At 52.1% G+C, this 16,184-nt stretch overlaps 2 protein-coding genes across 2 annotated transcripts; one reads left to right on the top strand and one right to left on the bottom strand.

Moving 5' to 3' along the window:
* Positions 1-83: 83 nt before the first annotated feature.
* On the top strand, positions 84-6,735 carry DQX1 (DEAQ-box RNA dependent ATPase 1). Its single transcript, XM_011358089.2, has 11 exons — positions 84-986; positions 1,224-1,417; positions 1,826-2,210; positions 2,566-2,799; positions 2,888-2,987; positions 3,091-3,249; positions 3,340-3,531; positions 5,065-5,184; positions 5,357-5,547; positions 5,868-6,058; positions 6,265-6,735. The coding sequence occupies exons 1-11, from the start codon at positions 750-752 to the stop codon at positions 6,419-6,421; spliced, it is 2,160 nt and encodes a 719-aa protein (XP_011356391.1). The 5' UTR covers positions 84-749; the 3' UTR covers positions 6,422-6,735.
* A 1,062-nt stretch (positions 6,736-7,797) lies between these two features.
* On the bottom strand, positions 7,798-10,154 carry TLX2 (T cell leukemia homeobox 2). The gene is made up of 3 exons (XM_011358099.2): positions 9,422-10,154; positions 8,742-8,979; positions 7,798-8,609 (listed from the first exon to the last, which is right to left on the bottom strand). Exons 1-3 carry the CDS (start codon positions 9,819-9,821, stop codon positions 8,393-8,395), a joined length of 855 nt encoding a protein of 284 aa, XP_011356401.1. The 5' UTR covers positions 9,822-10,154; the 3' UTR covers positions 7,798-8,392.
* Between the last annotated feature and the right edge of the window lie 6,030 nt (positions 10,155-16,184).

A 16,184-nucleotide genomic window follows, 5' to 3' on the forward strand; every position in this document is an offset into this window, starting at 1 on the left:
CCTGCTTGTGTCAAGAGATGAGTGATATTAGGAAGTATTAATTGAACTGAAGACCAAGCAACTGGACCTAGCTGGGGTGTTCACCAGCTGTTTCCTTGTGAAGAAACAGCTGCAAAACTGCAAGTCCCAGGATGCTTTTCATACTACATGGTGTCTATGGAGTTCACACATGCTCAGTGTGGTGGTTGGAGCCTTTTTTCCATAGGCTCCTGACTAGATTAGATAAGGCGGAGCAAATGGCTCCACCCCAAAACCAGTCTTAAGGATTGTGTTTGAGCCCAGCCCCAGGATAGAGCCGGAACTTACCTTTGTACTTCAAGCTGGTCAAGGTTAGTAGTAACCTGGCCAGGTGGGTTGAAACAGCTGCCATCCCGACACGTCTCAGATCTGCAAGCAGGTTTGAATCCAGGATCCTTGTGGCCCTGCTCCCCAATTCCTGTCCCCTCCTCTTATTCTTTATCTTTTCCCACCCTCAGACCTTCCCACAGGTCTCATAATTCCTGCTGCCCCAGGAGACCCCTGTACAGGATTTTTACTACTTGGCTACAGGGTAATAGTCCTCTTTTGATAGTCCTTTACTTGGAGACTCAAGTCTCCACTGTTTGCTGGAAGGCAAGAAATGCCGGGAAGGATGGACCTTAGTGCATTATCAGCTGAAGGTACAAGTTAGGGATCAGGGCTGAGGTGGGAAGATAATACAAGGTATTAATGACTGCCCTGACATCTATAGGTCCTGCCAGTCAGCCACCATGGCCTCTCAGCTTCTTAGGCTGGCAGAAGAGTCTGGCCTGAGCCCTGGGGAGTCTGAACTGGCTGAGAATCCCTTTGACGGGCTCCCCTTCTCTTCCCGCTACTATGAGCTGCTTGAGCAGCGCCGAGCCTTGCCTATCTGGGCTGCTCGCTTTATCTTCTTGGAGCAATTGGAAAGTAGCCCCAGCGGAGTGGTGCTGGTGTCTGGAGAGCCTGGCTCTGGCAAGAGCACCCAGGTGGGGAGAGATTCTGAGAATGGACAAAGGGAGGGGCTGGGCAGGGGTGGATTGGGCTGTCAAGGGTTATGGGGGAGGTGGGCAAAGGGAGTATATAGTTAGGCAGGACCCAGGGTGGCGAAGGACCAGGGCACTCCCACAAATAAGGAGAGATTAAACTGGTCATAGCTCTCCTAGCACTTCTGACTAAAGTCCTATGCTTTGCCGACTGGTTGTCCTTTCCTACCCCTACCTCAGATCCCTCAGTGGTGTGCAGAGTTTGTGCTGGCCAGGGGGTTCCAGAAGGGCCGGATAACTGTCACTCAGCCCTACCCTCTGGCAGCCCTGAGCCTAGCCTTGCGCATTGCTGATGAGATGGACCTGATCGTGGGTCATGAGATTGGGTACAGCATCCCCCAGGAGGACTGCACTGGACCTCACACCCTGCTCAGGTGAGGTCTGCAGGCCTGACTCAATTCTAATTCTCCTTACCCAGCAGAAAACGAGCCCAGTCCTCTGACATCTTACCATATCTTCCCTCAGCCCAGGTCACTCTTTAAATCATGCATTATGCAAGGCTGAATTAAGCCCTTTAACCCCAACCTAGACCTCAGACATTCATCCTCACCCTCATCATGAAAGTCTCACTTTCCCAGCTGGATTACAGCTCGTGAACAAAGTGGTGTCCATCAGTGAGGTTGTGGGTCACTGTTATCCACAGGAATCCAGTCACAGGGTCTTTTTCTGACCTTCATTATCAAAATCTATGCCCCCCAGGGAGAAGCCCCCCTGGATTTATGGGATGGTCAATGTCCACACTGGTCCACACTGACTCCTCTGCCCATTACCAATGTCAACAGGTTTTGCTGGGACAGGCTGCTGCTTCAAGAGTTGGCCTCAACTCGGGGTACTGGAGCCTGGGATGTGCTGGTGCTGGATGAGGTTCAGGAGCGGTCAGTGGCCTCAGATTTGCTCCAGGGGCTGCTGCGAAATGCCAAGCTGGGAAACCTTCCAGACGACCCCAGAGTGGTTGTGGTTACTGACCCAGCTCTTGAACCTAAGCTCCAAGCCTTCTGGGGCAATCCTCCTATTGTACATGTACCCAGAGGGCCTGGCAGGTATCCCATTCTCATCTACAGGGACACTGTCCCTACTGATAGAGTGGAAGCTGCCTGCCAAGCTGTGCTTGAATTGTGTCGGAAGGAGGCTCCAGGAGATGTGCTGGTATACCTGCCTAGTGAGGAGGTAAAAAAAAAAAAAAAAAAAAAACAGGCTGCAAAAGAGGTGCTCCTTATGCCGCCTTCCTGTCCCAGGGGAATGGGAGCACTGCTTGTTAGGAACACTGGAGTTGTATTTATTCTCTGTTGGGGTTCTGAGGAAAACTAAAGAATTTCAGGGTAAAATGGACTACCACCCTCTTTTTTTATTCCATCTAATGGAGAGATTTGTGTTTTAGTGAATTCCTGAAATTATAACACGCCGCAACTTTATGAGTATGTGCACTTTTTCAGAGTGAAAGGCCATAGCTTTCATCAGGTTTTCAAGGGGGTCTGTAACCCAAAAGGTGAGAACGGCCCTAATGCCCCACCCCTCTCCTCAGGAAATTACTCTGTGCTGTGAATCCTTGTCCAGGGAAGTGGGGACCTTGGCTCTCCAAGGACCTCCACCACGGGTGCTGCCCCTTCACCCAGGCCACGGTCAAGCTGTTCAGGCTGTGTACGAGGACATAAATTCAGGTGCCCGAAAGGTTGTTGTCACTCACTGGCTGGCTGACTTCTCCTTCTCCCTCCCATCCATCCGACATGTCATTGACTCAGGACTGGAGCTTCGAAGTGTGAGTGACAGAGATGAGGGGGTGTGGGGACTAAAGATACGAATGACCCGTTCTGATCTGTCATGACCTTGGTTGGGGGCGGCGACAGGTGTACAATCCTCAGATCCGAGCAGAATCGCAAGTGCTAAGGCCAATCAGCAAGTGTCAGGCAGAGGCAAGACAACTGCGGGCAAGAGGGGCTCCTCCAGGTAAGAGCCTTTGCCCTCACTGAGATCAAATGTGAAAAGAATTACCAACGCGCAAGCCCTGAGAAATCTTCAGTGCTCTTCTCCCAGGTCTTTCTCCCCTCAGGATCCTGCCTCTGCCTGTATCCTAAGTCGTTCAGAGAACTAGAGGCTCCCCCACTGCCCCAACCCAGGGTGTGTGAGGAGAATCTGAGCCCCCTGGTGTTACTGCTAAAGAGGAGACAGATTGCAGAGCCAGGGAAATGTCAATTCCTGGACTGGCCTGGTGAGCACTCCTCCTGCCCAAATACTGCCCACGAAGTCTGACCATGAGGCTCTGAGAAACCCTGCTCTGTAAGCCCTGTTTCCTCACCAGCTCCAGAAGCACTGATGCAGGCCCTGGAAGACTTAGACTATCTGGCAGCCCTGGATGATGATGGGGACCTGTCAGACCTGGGTGTCATCCTATCAGAGTTCCCTCTGCCCCCTGAGCTGGCCAAAGCCCTGCTGGCTTCATGCGAGTTCGACTGTGTGGACGAAATGCTCACCCTCGCTGCCATGCTTACCGGTATAACTCAGCTCTCTCCCTGGCTCTTTCAGCTACTTAAGTCCTTCCCCTTGGTGTTTCTGTGCTCCAAAAAGCTAGCCCTTTCCCCTGTGCTCCAGTTTCCACCCCTCACAGTGCCTACAGAACCAGGCTTAATCAGTTATCCCTCTTGTGCATCTTTAGCCTTTTCCTTCTGCTGGTTCTTGCCTTTCAACATGCTTAAATCTTATTACTAAAACTCCACACCTCTCTTCCTCAACCCTATCCTCCCTTTCAACTATACAGTATAATCTGTCCAAGTCCATCTACTGTATTCCTCACCCACCATTCTACCTTCAGACCCACCACAGCACTGAGACAGACTTCAGCTCACCAGTGACCTCCCAAACACCTAATCCAGTAAACACTTTTGGGCCACATCCATGACCTTTTGACACTTGAAAATACCAACCACTCATACCTTGAAACTGCCTGCTCTGCGCCTCTGTGACTGCTCATGGTTTTCATCCTACCTCAGTGACCATTACCTTAATCTCTTCCTTGGGCTTTTCATCCTCTGTTTGTCCACTGTAAGTTGGACCTCAGGATTCTTTGCCCCTTTTGTCTTCTCATTCCCTGAACTCTCCAAGCAAGTTCATATACACCCATGTTCTGAAGGGCCACTTTCATACTTAAAATTTCCAAACCTTGTATCTCCCTGCCAAGACCATTCTTTTGAATCTTAGATTTAGATACCCAACTCGTGATGGACATTTCTACCAGAATAGTCAACAGTACTTCAACCTAGAACTGAACTTGAGCACTTTTTTAAATGACCTTACCATCACCACCACAAAATCATACCATCATCTCTGCAGCTCCATTACCATCATTCTAGATTAATCTTTATCCAGGTTCTTTCATTTTTTATCTTCTAAATGTTTTCTAATTCATCTGCTCTTCTCAAACTCACTGTCGGTGCTCATGTTAGATCCCATCACTGCTTAGCTGGATTCCTTCAGTAGCCTCCTAACTAGTCATGTAAACTTCATCAAACACATGGACTATCTTACTTAAAAACTCTTCTTCAACAGTTTTTCTTTACCGTCCAGACAGAATGTAAACTCATTTGCACAGCACGTGCAGCCTCTCATGACCTAGCCCTAGCTTCATCTCCTGTCACTCTGCCACACATGCCATTCCCTCCACACATTCTAGGTGCTTGCAGTTCTTCAAACATGGCATGCTACTAACCTCTGTGCCTCCATGTTCCCATGGTCCAGAATCCTCTCTCTGCCCCTACTCCACTGAGCTAATTCCTGCTCAGACTTCAAACATTGGCCCATATACCTATCATGCTCATCAAGTTTGCCTATCTCTCCCACCAGACTCCAAGCTCTTTGAAGGTAGAAACTGTCTTTCATTTGTTTCTCTCCAATGTCTGATAAAGTACATAGCACCTAAAAGTTATCAATGTCTTTTGAATAAAGTTTCCGAAGTGACACATCTACCTTTTCACAATTCCACCTGTACGGCTTTCCTTTCTCATTCCTCAAAACGACTTTCTGCTTCCAGCTGCCCCTGGGTTTACCCATCCTCCACTCTGTACAAAAGAAGCTGCCTTACGTCGGGCCCTGGAACATGTGGATGGTGATCACAGCTCTCTGATCCAGGTGTATGAAGCCTTTATACAGAGTGAGTGGCCCACTCTGCACCCTCTCATAGAATCCTAGATTTTCCAAAAGGTGGAAAGTGGTGTGCAACCAGCTGACAGATGTCTATGCCCAGGAAGAGGAGGCCCTTTGGCCAAGGGTTGGGTTCTTTCAGGTATCTCAAGGACTTTAGTTGTACCTGGTCCTTTTCCTAGGTGGAACAGACAAGGCTTGGTGCCAGGCTCGGGGTCTAAATTGGGCAGCACTGTGCCAAGCCCAGAAACTTCGAGGAGAACTCCTAGAACTCATGCAACGAATTGAACTTCCCTTGTCCCAACCAGCCTTTGGCTCTGAGAAGAATCGCAGAGACCTTCAGAAAGCATTGCTGTCTGGCTACTTCCTTAAGGTTAGGGGAAAGAGTTGGGATCACAAAAGGAGCAGAAGACAGAGGAACCAAAGATTGGTATGCCACCTCTGAAACTGGGGACCAGGTGGCCGTTCAAAGGATTCTTTAGAACCAGGAAAAACTTTTCCTTTGAGGTTTTGGGGTACAAGGACTATGGAAAATGCCATATGGTATGGTAGGGACTATAACATCTAGAGGTAATGCTTTACTTTTAATACTCTCACCACCCTGACTAATTCTTTCTCGGCCTCCTTTACTTTTTCCTACTGTCTGCCTCTTCACTCTCACTTACTCTTTCAATATTTTTGCCTTTCAATGAGGTGGCCCAAGACACAGATGGGACTGGAAATTACCTGCTCCTAACCCATAAGCATGTGGCCCAGCTCTCCCCATACTGCTGCTACCGAAGCCGCCGGGCTCCAGCCAGACCCCCATCATGGGTGCTTTACCACAATTTCTCCATTTCCAAAGACAACTGCCTTTCCATTGTTTCTGAGATTCAACCACAGATGTGAGTTCCCTGACAGCCCTTCTATACTGCCCATTCCTAGGCCAAAATTATGACTGGAGAGTTAGTCTTCAGAAGAAGAGGGGATCCTACTGGTTTGTAGTAACATGATTTGAGAAGACAGTTTGTGGAAGGGGTACTGAGAAGTTTAAAAATCTGCATTATGAGGGAGGATACAGAAATCATCTAATTATTACTCTCTGTGTCAGGCTGGTGGAATTGGCCCCTCCGTACTTCCTGAGTAACCTGCCCCCCAGTGAGAGCAGAGACTTCCTGAACCAACTTAGGGAAGAAATGGCAGCTTCTTCAACAGAAAGTGAGTCCTCATCCACCCAAGAGCTTGGAGATGCCTGTGTCCTGCAGTGACCTGTCTAAGGAATGGAGCAGAGCTCATCTCATCACATTAGATCTTCTCTCAGTCTAGCACCAAGGCAGCCAGCCAGATTTAGAAGCCCCAAGATTAGGGTCAAATATAAATCTTGGAACATGAGCCTCAAAAAATGGGGTCTCAGAATGGAGAGACTTGGGTAAACCACAGTCTACATAAAGTAAGATCCTTTCCTTAGCCTTCTTCTATTTATTGGAGAGGGACTGATATGCCCCCTGTATCCCCAACTTAAGCCAAACCTATACTTGTGTTCTCTTTTGGGATATTAAAGTCCTTTTTCTATGGTACCAAATTTGAGTTTGGTTCTTCAGCAGCATATACAACATTCATGAGTTAGAGATGATACAATATCAAAGAATCATGGCCAGCACCTCCAGCGATATCCCTTTGCCTGGTCCCCACCTCTGGTCAAATCTTTGTGATGTGGCTGACCTAGCTGTCACTAACACAGAACATGAGTAGTTTGAATACAGATGGCCTCTGACCCTACCTAAAGCTCACTTCCCTCTATCACCCTGCTCCTGCCTCCAGGGGAGGAAGAATGGGGGTACTATAGGAAGCAGACAAAATCTTTCTTTTCATCTTCATACAACTTAAGTCCTTCTCAAACCTCAAGGCTATTTCAACCATCCCCAAATTCTCAAATTTTCCATCAACAAGCTTTCCAATAGTCTCTGGCCCAACTACAAGCTAAAGTCTTTCTAACAACTTCAAGAACATCATGCTTTCCTTTCTTTCCACTTCAGTACTCCTTTCCCTTTTCCTCCCTTGGACTAATGCCTTAGATATCCTCCATCATCTTGCACATTGTAAATGTGTTTGTAGAATTTGCTGGGGAAAAAATACTTAATCTTTAGAACTCTGTTTTTCTCCTCAGAATTTCCTCCCTTAGAGATTCTGTTTTCATCATTCCATCTATTCCACCTCTATGTGGACATCAACGAACCTCCCCCAAAGGCACTTTTCCAGAATTTATTCTCTCAAGGTCTAGCATTTAGTTTGGCCTGCAAAATTAATCTTGTTCCTATCTTCCTAATCTACCCTTCATCATCTACAACACCATTGATTTCCTGATCCTCTACATTTCTAACTTTGGAATGATCTTTGATTCTTCTTAGGTCTATCACTTCCTAGTTTTTTGCCAAGTTCTACTCACCCTAACTCCACTGGGCCCGTTAATTTTGTCCACTGCTTCCTCTCCTCTCTTCTCTGTCCCTGCGAGGTTAGTGTTCCTAGATTTTCATCGATGAAAAAGAAGTGTATCCGTCTCCCCTGCCGCCCAAGTGCATTGGGAGGCTCAGGTGGGAGAACGTAGTCAGAAGGCTGAACACACAGAGACAGCATGAGGCTCATAGGAAGGAATCCTTAGCGATTATTTTACAGTAGAAAGATGAGATGCCCAGCGTCGGTAACCCTTTGGTTCCTGTCACAGATTCGCTCTACAGCAACTTTTTCATTACTCTGCTGTCGTTGGCATCTTCTTTCCTTCCTTCACACCTTTGGTACCGACCCGGCCAGTGGGGGTTGCCCCATCCCAGTAGCGCCTTTTACCTGCTGCGGCTCAACAGAACCACGGTTCCGACCCACCCGCTTAATTCTCCTAAATCCCTCAAGACAGCAGCTTCCATTGGCCAGCCCTCCCCCATCACCGCACCTCATTGGCTACCGTACTGCAGGTCCCGCCCCCTCGCCGCCTGGGATTCCAGCAGCGGTGAGACAATCCAAGTGAAAAACCGCGGGAAAGGCTGCGTCTGAACATGCCGGGCAAGTGTGCCACGCTGGCCCAGGAGCCCGCAGTGGCCGAGGATCCCTAGACAGGAGCCTCAAGGCTGGCTCCTCACGCGTTGCGCTGCCAAGGTAAGGGCAGCCGCGCGCCCCACAGCCCTTGGCCACGCGCTCCACGCGGCGCCTCGGTCCGGAAAAGCACTCGGCCGGCGGGGCAGCGTCTCTCACACCACCGAGGCGAGCCCAGACACAGAAGCCACTTTGTTGTCCTCAGCCCAGGGCTGCAGGTTCTGCAGCGCGAAGAGCGACGAGTTGTGCAGGCAGAGCGGGTCTGGGGGCAGCGGCGGCCGCAGCGGCCGCGGTAGCGCGTCCTGCTGCAGGTGCAGGAGCAGCCGGCCCGCGCGGTGCCGCTCCGCCTCGCGTTCCTCCGCCGTCTGGCGCCTGGGCGGGCGGAGATGTGGGGTCAGCAAAGCCAGCCCTCGCCCGCCCCATTCCTCGCCGCCACTTGGCCCAGCCCGTGGTCCTCCCCGCCCCGAGCCTCACCACCATTTGGCCCAGCCCGCGGTCCCTCACCGCCACTTGGTGCGCCGGTTCTGGAACCACGTCTTGACTTGAGCGTCGGTCATGCGCAGGGCCTTGGCCAGCGCCGCCCTCTCAGCTGAGGCCAGATACTTCTGGCGCAGGAAGCGCCGCTCCAGCTCCAGCACCTGTGAGCGGGAGAAGGATGTGCGCGGCTTCTTACGCTTTGGTGGGGTCCGGTTTTGGTAGGGGTGGCCGATGCGGCGCGTCCCAGAGAAGGGCGAGAGCGCAGCTGCAGGGCGGAAGAAAGAGCAGGGCAGGGTTTGCAGAGGAGCCCGAGGTGTTCCTGAGAAGAGAGCGCGGCTGCCCAAGACGCAGAGCTCCTGCGCCTGGTCCTTCCCGGGGCCCCAAGCTCGGCCCCGCATCAATAGAGGCCTCTAGACAAGAAACGGCCCTCCCCCCTCGTGTGAGAGAGAACCGTCTCCGTACTTCACCCTGCCCTCCCCGCGGTGTGGACAGTGGACTGCAGAGGGCGCGGGCATCGACGGCAGCTCCCTCCCCATCGCCTCTCAGCAGCGGGACCAAGAGATACACTTTGGTAGAGGATCCCCTGGGATAACCTAGGCTGGGAGAGGGGTATGAAAGGGGACTAGGAGGAGTTGGATCTGAAGGATCAGAGATGAGGAAACCGGGGCGGTGTGAGGAATGACGCTGGAGGGGTTGGGCAACCTCACCCGTGAGCCGGTCCTTGGCAAAGCGGCGGCCGCTGTCCATCCAAGGGAAGGTGAGTCCCCCTAAGCCCCCGGCGCCGCCCAAGCCCGAGGGGCCAGGCACCGCAGGCGCACCTCCCCCGGGAGGCGACACTGGCAGCGGGCGGTGCGCCGGGACGCGGATCACGCCGCCTGGGCCCACGCTGGAGCTGCTGGGTAGCGGGCCCAGTGAGCCCGCGGGGCCGTAGCTTGAGGCTCCGTGAAATCCACCCGAGAACGCTGCACTCTCTCCATGGGCCTGGCTCACGCGACCCGGGCCTAGGCCGCTCCCGGGGGCCTCCGGGCAGCTCAGGATCTGATCAATGCCGAAGCTGATTGGCTCGTGGTGCTGCAGGTTGTGCGAGGCCAGCACCGCCGGCTCCATGGGTCCGGGTCAAGGAGGACCGCAGGAGGTTCGGCGGTTAGAGAGGGCACCCCAGGCAACTCTGGGAGCCCAGCAGCACAGAGCTCGGGGTGGCGGCCTCAGGGTCCCGCAGGGTTGGCCGAGGCGGGGCGCCGGGGCCCCCAGGACAGCTTCATCCCTGTGCACGGAGAGTAGCCGCGCCCATGCCGGCCTTTGCGGGGCGTCGGTGCAGGGACTCGCATCCCGGGCGAGCGTGACCGGCCAGGGCCCCAGGAGCACCCTTTCTGCCTCAGAAGCTCGAATGGATGCTGGGCTGCGGGAGCCTCTGCTGAGTCCGGGGTGGAGAGTGCTGGCTGGCTCCGGCTGGGGCAGTGACTGACAGATCAGCCTCCGGTGGGCAGTGGGGGCTGGGGGTAGGGCAGGGGCGGGGCCCGGCATGTTAAAGGGAAAGAGACGCCTGTTTGCGCCAAGCGCGGGGAAGGGGTGGAGGGGATAGGGTGGGGTGAGGTGGAGGATGGCGAGGGTGTTAGAAACCAGGCTTAGATTGGGAGGGGCCAGAGCTTGGGCCGCTATACGCTGAGTCAGCCGAGATGCGCACCGCAACTCCATCCTCGCCGGCCTCCGCCTTTGGGGTTCTTCGGCCTCACCCGCTTCCTAGCGGGTGCCTCCTCCCACAGTCCCCACTCTTCGCCTCCCGATCGGTCCTGCCAGCCGACTCCCGGATTCGTTGTGGCCCCCGCCTAAGTGCCCTCGAAGACCAAATCTCGTTGTGGCTTCCTGGATGCAATGGGAAGCGGCTGGGGAATTGCGCCGGCGAGTTGGAGGCCCGGGAAAAGGACAGGTGTGGGAAGGCGGTGGCAGGGAGCGTCCGGTGGGCTAGGGCCGGGAACAGCCACTCTGGGCCAGTGTCCTGGTGCACCTTCTGGCTTCTCCCGCAAGACCCCTAGCTCCTTCCAGGAGAGCCAATAATCGGTGCCCTGTGTTTCCTACAATTTCGATTTTCTGAAATCGGTACAAAGCGGACCCGTGGCTCAATTCTGGCCAACTGAGACCGGTGCGAGCTTGGGGCTTGAGTTTTCCCCAAGACTGAGGACCACCAACGCGGGATTCTTCCCCTCCACTCTGCTCTTAGGATGTCTATTCTCACACACTCCCCCGCTCAAAAGCGGGAGAACGAGTCGCCACAGGCCACACGTGAGACCTCACTGAAGCCTCGGAGAATCCCAGCCGCCTCTTTTCCTATAGAACTTCACCCTACCCAAGCCCAAGAAACTGTGCCTGGAGTGTGTCAGAGAAAGGAGGTGGGGGAAAGACCGAAGCCGCTTTGTGACCTTGTGACCTCTGGCCGAGGACCCAGGAGCTGGGAGTAGCTAGGAGAGTGTGAATTCTGCGTCCTTCCCGGGGATGGGACCCTGGCCTGGAGGGCCCCTGCGCCTTAGACCCGCCCCTGCCGCCACCCGGCCCGGTGCAGGCCGTCATAATCGGGTTAGCTGGGTCGGAATTACATTACCTTCCCCGGCCCGCCCCGGCCTGGGGGGGGCCCTGGCGCCTGCGAGCCGGTGAGACTGGGCTCAGGGAGGGGGGTGTTCCAACCATCCCATGGAGGGTTGGCACTGATGAGCAGCTAGGCCTGCTTTAGACACAGGGTGGCCAAAGGACCCCACACAGCTATGCCAGCCCTAGCCCCTCCACCCCAACCTACCCGGTGCTGAACTCAGGCTACCTGTTATCCATGGGAGCCATCATGCCTTCTAAGTCTAGTAGATGTGTCTCCCTGGGAGCATGGATCTTCCAGTTGATTCTCTAGTCTTCTGGGGAAAAAATCTGCCCCCCTCCTTTTTCCCCAGCAGATGGGCTGGCAGCCTGGTGCCTGGGGCAGGGTAAGGGGTCTTTTCTCTCCAGGGACAGGAATGATATTTGGGCATCTGGGCAGGAAGATAAAGAAAAGAAAAAAAGGAGTGAGCTCTCTCCCCACCCAAAGCCACCAGCTCCTCAGTGTTCTCAGAAGCCTGTCTGAAGGGGTTGACCATGGAGGAAGAAGGCAGTGGACAATTACTATGTGACATCCTCCCCCAACTTTGTCCACCTCCATCATCCATTTCAACAGCTCTTCCCCCACCTTATCAACAGCCGCTTCTGAAAGCAGTGTGTGTGGGGTGGGGGGAGTCTCCTGCAAGTTTGGTAGGTGTGTTTTTATCTTGGTGAAGACAGACATCATCACCTCCCCTAGTCCTTCACCGAAGCCCAAGCACCCTTTTACAGCAGTAGAGAGCTGGAGCTACTAGGGGACTTGAAACTTCTGCTGTTCAAGCAAAACCTTCAGAGACAGCAGTGGCTGGATCCCCTAGATGTGAACAGAAAGCCTAGGGAGACGGCAGAGTAAATAAAGCCTCTGAAGGGTACTGGCATGGAGATTAGGAGTTTGTCAATCCCTTTTCCCACTCTAGGGAGTGGGCCTCTGTGGAGAGAGTGGGCAAATATATGTCTCAAACTAAGCTGAATAAATCCTTCCCAAATGAATCAATAAGTGAATCGATGAAGGAGAACAAGGTAGCATTATGAAGACCTGTATATCTGCTTACTGGACATCCTGACTTTTGAGGTCAGCAAAGATGGCATTGCCACCCAGGATTGCCTAAGTTGTCTTTTGAGGAGAATGGCCACAAACCAATAGTACATACAAATCTTCTAGGGAGTTAAAATATTTCAGTACCCCACTTCAGGAACAAAGGGTTTCCAGTTCTGCTGGCCACAGTCTTAGAAATTTGTCTGCTTACCTTCACCTTGCTGATTCCCTGAATCTCTGAAAAGGATGGTTCCTGCTAGTTTATGTTGAAGATGGAGTCTCTGAGGTCAGTACCCTTACCTCCTATACACGCCGCTTTGAATCCATCTCATCTACTGTACATGTGGCCTCCTGACTCTTAAAGTTTTCAAGTTTCAAGCCTGCAGCTTCACAAAAAGAGTCCATGTTCCCAGCCTGTGCTTCTGTGCCTTTCCTTTCTGCTGTTGGCACAGTGTCCTCCCCTCCCGGTTCCCACTCCTGTGTCATCATTTCTCTCATTAACATAGTCCTTCCTACCTGCAACTATCTTAGATCCATATTATCTAGATAAAGTTTTTGCCTGACTCTTCAAGAGAAATTGTCTTTTTCCCTTATAGTGCCCACATCCAGTGCCTCCATTTCCTCCTTATTCTTTTAACCCACTGCAAACTGGCTTCACTATACAGACATTTTCTCAGAGTGCTTCAGTGTCCAGTGTTCATTATCCGGGACTCTCTGACATGTTTTACTTTGTCGATCACCAACTATTTCTTGAAATGTCCCTTCTTTTGGCTTCTATAATATTGTCTTATTCTACATCTTTGGACTTTCATAGTCACTGCTTATGTTTTTTTCTTCACTGACTTTTCTTCTTCCACTGAAGACTGTGAGCATTCTTCTGAGCTCAGGCTTCAGATTTCTCTCTTTCCATCTGCTTCATCCATTCCAATAGTCCCATCTATTACATCCACCCAGAAAACTCTTGAGACCTCTAACCCTGGTTCTGACACTTGTGCTCCAGCCCCATTCCAACCTTCTGGCCACCTCCACCTGCCTTTGTTGCAGCCACCTTAAGTCCAAAAGGCTGGAGGACAGGCTCCGCTCCCAAGCTCCTTATTCACTTCCTCCTATTATACTTTCCTTTGAAATGTTTCATACACAGCTGTTCCTTTCCATTTCCACTAGTAAAAGCCTAATCTAGGCTATCATCACTACCACATACATTTATTCATTTGTTCATCCAGAAAATTTTGATTGAACACCTACTCTGTGCTTAGCACTGGAGATGCAGCTGTATAAATACAATAACAAAATCCCTGCTACTGAGCAGCTTACATTTTAGTGAGGAAAGCAGGTGTGAAACAAGAAAAATATATGATATATTAAATAATAATAAATGCTAAGAAAGAAAATAAAGCAAGGAAGCAGGAGAAGTGATGAAAAGGGAGTTGTGATTTATTTAGAATGATCACTGAAGGCCTGGTGGAGTAAAGACCTGAAGGAAGAAAGGATTCGTTTGGATATCTGAGCATTTCAAGTTGGGGACACAGTGGGAGTAGAGGGACTGAATGACTACAAGAGATCATGTAAGGTCTTGAAAACCATTGTAAGGACTTTGCCTTTTATTCTGATTGCAAAGAGAAGCTATTGGAAGGTTTTAGAAACTATTGGAAGGTTTTGAACAGAAAAGTAAGATTCTTAAAATTTTCTTAAGGTAAAACTAACATATATTAAACTGCACATATTTAAAGTGTATGATTTGATGTTTTGACATATGTATACACCCATGAAACCATCAATCAAGATAATAAACATATCCATCAACTCAAAAAACTTTCCTTGTATCCTTTTTTATTCATGTTTTACCAGAATCACTCTGAGCTGCTATGTTGAGAATAAGTTAAAGAGGGGCAATGGTGGAAGCAAGAAAAGCTGGCAAGACACCATTGTACTCATCCAGAGGAGAGATGATGGCATCTTGGACCAGGGAGGTAAGCAGTGACTGTAGTGAGAAGTAGCTGATTTAAAAATCATTAATCTCATAACTTCTTGCCACTTATCTACTTCAATTCAGTTCGAAGGTAAATGAACAAAAATGTTTCTTTTGTAGGGTAACTCCCTTCAAGTCTGCTAGCTCCCTATTGCTTGCAGTCTAGAAGTCCTATTTCTACCATTACTCTCAAATCCACACCTTGGCCCCCTTCCTGTCCCTCTCTGGTCACTCCCCTCCATTCTGCCTTTTCTATTTCCACCACGTTCCTTAAACGTCCCCCCCCCGCCCCCCGCAGACACGCACATCCTCTAAATTGTGCCCACACAAAGTTCCACTTCCTTCAGAAAGCCTTTTGGGGTCTCCATTAGGATTTCTCCCTTCCTGAATCTTCAATTGCACTTGGTGTTAACATTTCACAGTAAATTTATCCTTGTTTTCTTTTTTAATCCTACTGTAAGTACTTAGAGACAGAGGTGTACAAACTCGGGATGGGGGTGGGGGGCGGCGTCCTCCCAAATACGGGGCTGAGTTTGTGCTACTCCGGGGGCTCGCTGCCTCAGCGAGTCCGTGTGCGGTAGTGTCCTAGTCGTCCTCCCCTCCTCCTTCGCATCTGCTCTGCATTAGTCTGTCCCAGGCCTCCGCAGGCGCCGATGATTGAATCATCATCATTAACCACGGCCTGCCCCCCCATCCTCGGCGGCAGGGGGAGGATGGGGGGCGGTTGTAAGAGCACTACCAAGTCCCTTGGGGTCCCTCCCTCCCCGCCACTCTCCCCAAGACTCCGCAAAGCCCCGAGAAACTTCTGCTGTAGAGGTGGGAGAAGGCCCGCCATCGGGATGAAGCTCAGTAATGCGTAAGCCTCAGCCGAAGGAGACGACATGAAGAGAGGGCTCCGGAGGGGCTTCTTTAGCAGGGTCGTTGTCACAGGAGCTAGACGACCCTGAGCTGTGGCGAGCAGAGATCTCCGGGCCTTTTGGGGTAGGAGGGGGCAGTCTTTGCAGGCTCCAAAAGTTAGTCCCGAGGTCCAGCAGGGTCTATTATTATAATGACTACAAGAGGTCAATAAGATCGGACCCCTTCCTATGACCCCCCCTTCCTAATCACAGATTGAGGAGGGGGAGGGGCCAGTGGGGCTCAGGTGAGCACACGGGGAGAAAGGGACTTGGGCGGGGCCATGCAGAGGGTCAGCGAATCCGAAAAGACCTGAGCCCTCGTTGCTGGGCGACAAGTCCCGCCCCGCAGGCGGCACCGGAAGTGGCAGGCCGGGATCAGCCTTTAAGATGGCGTCTCCTCAGGGGGGCCAGATTGCGATCGCGATGAGGCTTCGGAACCAGCTCCAGTCAGTGTACAAGATGGACCCGCTACGGAACGAGGTGCAGGGGCGGCAGGGTTACTGCCGTGGTCGGCTAGCGGTGCGAACTGGGGCCGCATAGAGGACAGGCGGTGGCTGGCCGGGCGCCCAGTGCGCCTGCGCAGAGACAGGGGGCTCAATGCGCCTGCGTGCTTGCGATCGAGTTGCCAAACTCGGGGCTAAGACGCCTGCGCATTGTGCCGCCCACGTCGTGTAGTCTCCCCAGGGAAAGGAAACTCGGGCGAGTCCACGTGAAGGGAGCCCCCGCTGTGCGAGGAGCCCTCTGCTGGGCAGAGGGAGAGTGTCAACCCTTGGGAACTAATCTTCGGCTGATCGCGCAGGGAGCGGGGCTTGGCCGTGGGGTCTGATGAAAGAGGCGACTCCCAAGCTGGGAAGGCACAAGGGTTGGGGATGGTGATCGGTGGAGGGTCTGTCCGCAGGAGGAGGTCCGAGTAAAGATCAAAGACCTGAATGAGCACATCGTTTGCTGTTTGT

This window comes from Pteropus vampyrus, unplaced genomic scaffold (genome assembly GCF_000151845.1).
Source record: "Pteropus vampyrus isolate Shadow unplaced genomic scaffold, Pvam_2.0 Scaffold37, whole genome shotgun sequence".
Taxonomy (NCBI): Eukaryota; Metazoa; Chordata; class Mammalia; order Chiroptera; family Pteropodidae; genus Pteropus; species Pteropus vampyrus.

Coding starts and splice junctions, on each gene's coding strand:
- DQX1 (XM_011358089.2), top strand. CDS start 750: ATGGCCTCTCAGCTTCTTAGGCTGGCAGAAGAGTCTGGCCTGAGCCCT. Junction 1,418..1,825: donor GGACCTCACACCCTGCTCAG/GTGAGGTCTGCA, acceptor CAATGTCAACAG/GTTTTGCTGGGACAGGCTGC. Junction 6,059..6,264: donor TCTGAGATTCAACCACAGAT/GTGAGTTCCCTG, acceptor TCTCTGTGTCAG/GCTGGTGGAATTGGCCCCTC.
- TLX2 (XM_011358099.2), bottom strand. CDS start 9,821: ATGGAGCCGGCGGTGCTGGCCTCGCACAACCTGCAGCACCACGAGCCA. Junction 8,980..9,421: donor TGCCAAGGACCGGCTCACGG/GTGAGGTTGCCC, acceptor TCCGCCCTGCAG/CTGCGCTCTCGCCCTTCTCT. Junction 8,610..8,741: donor AACCGGCGCACCAAGTGGCG/GTGAGGGACCGC, acceptor CCGCCCGCCCAG/GCGCCAGACGGCGGAGGAAC.